This window comes from Protobothrops mucrosquamatus, unplaced genomic scaffold (assembly GCF_001527695.2).
Source record: "Protobothrops mucrosquamatus isolate PMUCROS unplaced genomic scaffold, P.Mucros_1.0 scaffold3803, whole genome shotgun sequence".
NCBI classification, from domain to species: domain Eukaryota; kingdom Metazoa; phylum Chordata; class Lepidosauria; order Squamata; family Viperidae; genus Protobothrops; species Protobothrops mucrosquamatus.
In genome coordinates, this window is record NW_015389756.1 from 175519 (window position 1) to 183089 (window position 7571).

Here is a 7571-nt window from a genome sequence, read left to right on the forward strand (position 1 = left end):
TTTGCTCCCCTGGCACCCCGAGAAAGGGGGGGGGGCGCTTGGCGTGAGAGGGAGGCAGAGCGGAGCCCTTCAGCAGCGCCGTTCTCCCCCCCCCGGGAGAGACCGGGGCAGGGGGGGGGGAGACTCCAGGCGAGCCTTCCAGACCGCGTCTGTCTTGCCACCCTTTTTTATTCCGAGGATTAGAGGCGCGGAAAGCACGGCAGGCAGAACAGCGCTCTCTTTTCAGCAGCAGTTCGGGGGGGGGGTGACCGAAGCAGGAGGGGGGGCTCGGGTCTCCCGGGGCAACGATTCAGCCCCCCCCCCAAGCAGCGGCTCTGCCCGGTCCCTCCCTGACCCGGACAGCCGTCGGTGGAGATGGCCTTTGCGGAGAACAGCCAGGATGGAAAATCCACTCCCTACACACACACACAAACACACACAAACACCCAGACACCACCTCAGCCTCTCCTCCCTCTCCCCACCTTCAATTAGGGGGGAAAAAAATCTTTGCACCTTTTCCAGGCAAGCTGGAGCCCACCCACCCACGCCCACCCGCCTACCTAAAGCTAGCAAAGCTGGGGGGGAAGGCTGCTTCCATGGCCCCCTTCTCTCTGGGGAGGTCTCTGGCTCAGACTCACCCCCTCCCCTTTTCTCTTTCCAAAGCAGGGGGGGGGAGATGCTGGGGGGGGGAGCGGCTCTGCAAATTCCTTCCAGCTTGAGGAAAGCCGGCCTAGTTCAGGATAAATAACAGATTCTTAGGTTTCCTCTCCTGCCTCCCAGATGGGGGATAATCTGACGCGCGGGAGAGGCTGGAGGAGAGACCGGAGTGGAATTTGGATGATGTGCTAGCTGTGAATTTGTGCGGGAGAGTGGGTGGGAGGGCACCGGGTTCACAGACTGGCAGGACCCTGCGCCACTTAGGAGCCAGGCTGTGACCCAGTTTTTGGGGGAGGAGGCTGCCTGAGCCTTCCCCAAGGGGGATCCCTGGAGAACCTGGGGGGGGGGGGCATAAAAGTGCACCAAGATCCATCTGGCTCTTGAGNTTTGCTCCCCTGGCACCCCGAGAAAGGGGGGGGGGCGCTTGGCGTGAGAGGGAGGCAGAGCGGAGCCCTTCAGCAGCGCCGTTCTCCCCCCCCCGGGAGAGACCGGGGCAGGGGGGGGGGAGACTCCAGGCGAGCCTTCCAGACCGCGTCTGTCTTGCCACCCTTTTTTATTCCGAGGATTAGAGGCGCGGAAAGCACGCCAGGCAGAACAGCGCTCTCTTTTCAGCAGCAGTTCGGGGGGGGGGTGACCGAAGCAGGAGGGGGGGCTCGGGTCTCCCGGGGCAACGATTCAGCCCCCCCCCCCAAGCAGCGGCTCTGCCCGGTCCCTCCCTGACCCGGACAGCCGTCGGTGGAGATGGCCTTTGCGGAGAACAGCCAGGATGGAAAATCCACTCCCTACACACACACACAAACACCCAGACACCACCTCAGCCTCTCCTCCCTCTCCCCACCTTCAATTAGGGGGGGAAAAAAATCTTTGCACCTTTTCCAGGCAAGCTGGAGCCCACCCACCCACGCCCACCCGCCCACCTAAAGCTAGCAAAGCTGGGGGGGAAGGCTGCTTCCATGGCCCCCTTCTCTCTGGGGAGGTCTCTGGCTCAGACTCACCCCCTCCCCTTTTCTCTTTCCAAAGCAGGGGGGGAGATGCGGGGGGGGGGAGCGGCTCTGCAAATTCCTTCCAGCTTGAGGAAAGCCGGCCTAGTTCAGGATAAATAACAAGATTCTTAGGTTTCCTCTCCTGCCTCCCAGATGGGGGATAATCTGACGCGGGAGAGGCTGGAGGAGAGACCGAAATGGAATTTGGATGATGTGCGCTGTGAATTTGTGCGGGAGAGTGGGTGGGAGGGCACCGGGTTCACAGACTGGCAGGACCCTGCGCCACTTAGGAGCCAGGCTGTGACCCAGTTTTTGGGGGAGGAGGCTGCCTGAGCCTTCTCCAAGGGGGATCCCTGGAGAACCGGGGGGGGGGGGGTCATAAAAGTGCATCAAGATCCATCTGGCTCTTGAGGAGGCAGAAGCCAAAGGCAAGTCTGGGCTGGAGCTGCTTGGGGGGGAGCAGAGCGAAGTGAATCCTCCAGCCTTAGAGGCAGTCTACCTCTGTGGCCCATCTAGCATCTAGGGGCCTTTGAGGTCCTAACCCTGCTCTAGGGTCGACACCACCGAGATGCCACTGAAAATTGTGAGGAATGGCACCCTGGAATGGCAAGCAGCCCCGCCCTGCTGTCCCACCCTCCTTTTTTGGGGGAAAAAAAACCCCATATCTGTTCTCCTCCTTTTTGGACCTTGCCACGCCCCTTGCAAAACTGCCCTTTTTGCTCACGTCCTTTGCTCGCATCTTGTCCCTCATCAAGGGAAGCATGGCGGCAGCCGCCTGACTCCGGCCAGCCAAGGGCCACGCAGCCTGTTTTTCCAACAGAGTTGACCCCGTCTCTACTTCCAGAGGGAGAGGTTGCTTGGCACCCCTGCCACTCTCCACCTTCTGCTTCATCGGGGAGGCTGTCATCCCAGTTTTAGGGCAGGAGAAACGCAATCATCGGAAAAAACAAAGCAGACGGGATTGAAGTGGTCTGCCCAGGACACGCAGGGCTACGGCGCTGATTGGATCCAGACCTCTTGGAAAATCTGATTGAATAGCAAACACACAATTAAGCAGTGGGAGCCAATCCAGAGGAGAAAAATTTGCATAGCTTAGCTGGCTGGGGAATTTTGGGAGTTGTCCACAGGTGTAAAAGTTTAAAATTTGCTAAAGTTGGACACCCCGGGTTTACCCCTTCCTGGGATTCAGCAAGGCTGCTACCTGGAAGTTAATGCCTCAGTTTTCCCATGAAGCCTCAGTCTTTTCTGCCTCTTCTGCCTGTTGCACAATTGTTAGCTCATACAACACCGTTGGCGTCGCCTCCCTCGGGGGAAGCTGTCATGACAGACAGTTGTGCAAGTTCTTGATGATTGTTGACTATTTTTTTTCGGAAACATGACAATGTCCCTCCTCACCCCTAATTCTCCTTAAAGTCTCTCCTTGCCTCATACTTGGCTTCTTCTTCAACCTGGCTTAAGGCCCAGTCTGTGTGCGTGTGATTTGTGTGTTTTAAGAAAGGAAACAAAAACTCAAAGAAAGATACCACTGAAGTAAGAAGCATCTGAAAGATGAACAGGTTCATTGTAGCATCAGCAAATGTGGTGCAAAGACACGCAGGAATGTGCACATACCCGGGGGAGGGAGGGAAGGGGCTTTACAAAATGCCCCCCCCCCAGTGGGAGAGCTGGGTGTGTCCCTTGCAAATTGAGCCCAGCTGTAAACGCAGCCCAGTTTGGGAGGGAAGAAGCCCCACTTGAAGGGGTGTGACCGGCAAGCAGTTGAGAAAGGGGTGAATCAGCCACAGGCGTCCTCCGCTGGGTCAATCCTAAAGGTTCAACGTCTCCAAAAAAACCTCCACGGGATCCAGGGCGGGCAGGATCCGTGGCGGAAGAGCAGCTCCAGTCTTCTCCAACCTTCACTGCGGAGCCCAGATTCAGTCTGAGGTGGATCAGGTTTAACCCAAGGAAGGGGACGTCGCCCCCTCCCCCCCCGGTCCGGTCAGGGAGTCCACGTCTCACCCGGGGTCCCTTGGGACTGGCTCACCTCGGACGCCATCTTCTTCCAGGGGTCAACATGATGCTGCGGAAGATCGCGGTGGCTGCGGCCTCCAAACCAGCCGTGGAGATCAAGCAGGAGGGATCCTCCTTCTACATCAAGACCTCCACCACAGTTCGCACCACGGAGATCCGTTTTGAGATCGGCGAGGACTTTGAGGAGCAGACGGTGGATGGGAGGCCTTGCAAGGTGAGGGGCAGACAGATGAAGGGCCTGTGGCTGGGGGCAGGGGGTTTCCGTGGGCCAGGAGAGGGGGGGCCCTGCTGGATGAGGTGGGCCCCAGATCTGTGGTGCCCCCTCCCTCGACAATTCAGGCCTCTCTGCTCTGGAGAAGATGGGCCTCCAGCTGCACAGAGGGCTGGTGTTGTTGTGGAGGACACAGGCTGCCCCTCCCTGGCTTTTGTGATTGCCCCCCCCCCAAGTACGGCCACTTTCTCCCTAGTTGGACCTGCTGCAGCCAAAGGTGGGGAGGGCTGGCCCTGCAAAATGGGGGCAGAAAGGCCCAGCTGAGGGGGAGGAGATGGTCCATTGGCCCTTCCACCCTCTTCCCAATCGCCTTTCTGCATCGCAACCCATGAAGAGGCATCTCTTTGCTCCCCCCCCCCAGCCCTTCTCAGCCTGGGCAGACAATGAAAGGGGCGGGGGTCTCCAGTGGCCCTTCAAAGCCTCTGCCCTCCGGCTCCCCCCTCCCTCTCGGACAGCCCCCCTCCCCAGTGATGCCTCTCTCCCACCCATCAGCAGCCTTATTTTGCCGGGTGACAAATGAGTTGTGATGGGAGGGGGTTGTGTGCCTTGGTTGGCGGCAGCAGGCCCCTTTTTTCAAAGGGGGCCCCACTTTCTTTCCTTCCCAACTTTCCAGAGTTTGGCCAAGTGGGAGAACAACAACAAGATCGTGTGTGAGCAGAAGCTGCTGAAAGGAGAAGGGCCCCAAACAAGCTGGACCCGGGAACTGACCAATGACGGGGAGCTCATCCTGGTGAGGACCCCCCCACCCCCCAATTTCTTTTCACTTGGCAGTGGGGAACCCACCGGATCTGCCCTTCTCCCTCTTGCTTTCTCAGCTGCCCCCTTTTTTGACCTTTGGGCGATAAAGCACAGACTGGCCTCTGCGAGATCAGTGCCACATCCAAACTTGGGGTGCACTTTCTCAACACTCTCCCCCCCCCAGATGGCACAGGAGGTGGGAGCTGCAGGGAAAGCTGCCCACCCTACAGAACCCTTTCCCCTCCCGTGGAAGGCAGGAACCGCAAAAAGTTTTTTTGCGGTTCCAAGGTGCAGATCCTGGGCGGGGGGGCAGCCTGTGGGGACCCCTTACCCCTTCTCCCCGCCTTTCGGCCTCTTTGCTCCCCAGCCTGGGAGAGAACCAGTTTTGCTTCCTTCTCAACTCAGCTTCTTTGCTTTCTCAGACCATGAAGGCGGACGACGTCGTCTGCACCCGGATTTACGTCCGCGAGTGAAAGGACTCCAGCCAGTGCCAGACACAGCGGGGGGGGGGAAGGGGGGAGACAGACCGGACAGGCCAGGACCATCCCTGCCCTGCAGCGCAATGCCAGCCTGGTCCCTGCTGCCTGGTCCCTGCTTTCTGCTGCGCTCAGAGGCACCGTCTCCAACAAGACTAAACAAAGCTGGCCAGTGGGGTCCTTCTACCCTGGCTGGAGGGGAGGGGGCCGAGGCAACCTCTCCTCTTCCAAGACCCACCCCACCCCCCCTTTACCCTGCCTGGTTTGAGCCATTAACTGTGGAATCTGGGGTCAGCTTGGGGGGGGGGTCAGGACGTGGCCCCTACAAGCTGTCTTCCCTCCTCCCCATTTGGGGTGGGGCACGGGGGCTTCCCTGGGCTCCTTGGCGGCAGCAGGTGTCCCTGACGCCCCCTCCTCTTTGTTCCTGGCCGGTTTGTGCTGCTCGTGTGGAACAAGCAAAGTTGCAGAGATGTCTTGCTGCAGGGACACCCCCCCCCCAAGGGCTGGGGCAGACCAGCTCTCACCCCCCCCACCACCTTCTCCTGTCCTTTTAGCGCGAAGTCTCTAATGCCTGTGAAGGCGCCCTCATTCCCAAAGCCGGCATTAAAAGCTTTTTCCAGGTCTTCCGCCTCCTTCCTTTCTACGTCCCTGAAGCCCTTTTGGTTCATTCCCACCCCATCGGATCCTCAGCCCACTTTTTAAGATTCCAGAGGCTCTGCTGCTCCTTGGGGGGTCCCCATTATGGGAGGGTAGGGTGAAATTGGGGTCCCTGAGCAGGAAAGCGGCTCTCCAAGGCGGATCGAGGCCTCCAGCGTAGGGCACATGGGTCACCTCCTGGAGTTGAGGCTGGGGTCTTTCCACAAGTTCTGGTCAGGATTGGGGGGCGCCGGGCCTCGGAAATTCCTGGCCGCTTTAAATCAAGGGGGCAACCCCCCCCACCCAGCCAGCAGAAGCACAGGGCCTTTGGGCCAAGGGGAGGCAGAGTGGGCCCCCTTCACCGCTCTGCCAGGGCAGCTGGGAAGAAGACCCTCTGCCTGCCCTGACCGGCTGCACCTACTTACAGCCAGGTGGGCCCAACCTTGGAGAGGCCAAGCGCTCTATCAAGCCCCCCTCTGTTGCCATGGCAAAGGCGGGGACCCCCTCCTGCATTTTGTGCCTGGGAGCCTTCGGCATTATCCCAGGCAACCTCGCTTGCAGTGACCTCAAGCACCATTTTTCCTCTCGGGTTCCCAAGGAGGAGAACAAAGCAAGCCCCCCACCCCTCCTTCCTTGCTCTGAAAGGGGCACTTTTCATCCTCAAACAAAGCCTGTCACGGCCCTCTCCCTCTCGGCGCCCGGCAGGTCAGAGGCCACGGAGACTGGCGGTCCCTCCTCCAGCTCTGCACCAATGAGGTGGGGGGTAAAGAGTTGGGGGTGCTTGCCCACCTCCTTTCCAGGGAGGCCCAGGGATGATCTGAAGGGCTTCTGGCCAGCCCAAAACTTTGTGTCGGCGGCCACCTGTGGCTCTCTGCACCTGCAGATCCCGCCCCTTTGGGATCAACATTGGCCAATGCATTCAAAGCCCACCTCAAGAGAGCAAAAAGGGGGCCCCCAGCCCGTGGGATCCTCTTGGAAGACCCCTGCTGGGCAGAGAACCAGGAAGATGTTCCAGGACCAGCAGACCCTCCTTCACTGCCAAGCAGGGACCTTCCCTTCCCCAATGACAAACAAGAAGCCATGTTTTGTTCTTAAACATAACACGGTATATTTGTTCTAATTTTTGTTCTGAATCTGGGGGCGGCGAGTTCCAGGAATCTCTCCCCTTTGCAGTTCCTTAAAGAGTCCACCAGGGGCAGCATTTGCTGCCTAGACTCTGTTCCAGAAGCGACCCCCAGTGGCCAGCAGGGGGCAGCCTTCACTGCCGCTCAGCTTTCCACCAGCCCTTCCAAGCCCTGGGATGATGGCATGGGGAGACCTCAAACTTCCCCCCCACCTGCTTGGTGAGCAAGAACCAGCAAAGGAGACCCCTGAGAAGACGCCTCAAAAAACAACAACTGGGGAGTGCAGCCCCTAACGCGGACCCCCTCTTCTCAAAGCAGGGACGTTCCTCGCCGGGTTCCTGGTGCTTGGAGAAAAGGGGGTTCACGTCCATGAGAAAATCTCCGCCCTTTTCATCAGAAGCATCCCACGCTTTTCCCCTCTCCTTGCGCCCATCTGACCAAACATTCCCGAGGATCTGGGGACCCCGTTCAAATCTCTGCAACGACCCCCAACAGCCAGGAGGCAAAGCCACCCCGACCGGGGAGACTCAGTGCATTGAACTCGCCACATCTGAGCATCTTCCCCCCCCCCTTTTCCTGTAAGGGCCACAATCTGATAGCCACGCTCTGCCTTTCCTGCGCTTTCAAAAAGCGATTTTAAGTTTGGCACCGTGCTGAAAAAAAGGCTTCTTTCTGCAGCAGCGCATAAAAATTTGGC

The 7571-nt window shown here is 59.0% G+C and overlaps 1 protein-coding gene across 1 annotated transcript in view; it reads left to right on the forward strand.

Moving 5' to 3' along the window:
- Positions 1-5142, forward strand: part of CRABP2 (cellular retinoic acid binding protein 2) — a 5872-nt gene extending 730 nt beyond the window's left edge. The window contains exons 2-4 of the mRNA XM_015827582.1: positions 3665-3843; positions 4514-4630; positions 5061-5142. Of these exons, the coding sequence (XP_015683068.1) occupies positions 3665-3843; positions 4514-4630; positions 5061-5111 (347 nt within the window). The 3' untranslated portion in view covers positions 5112-5142. The remainder of the gene's footprint in view (positions 1-3664; positions 3844-4513; positions 4631-5060) is intronic.
- Positions 5143-7571: the final 2429 nt, after the last annotated feature.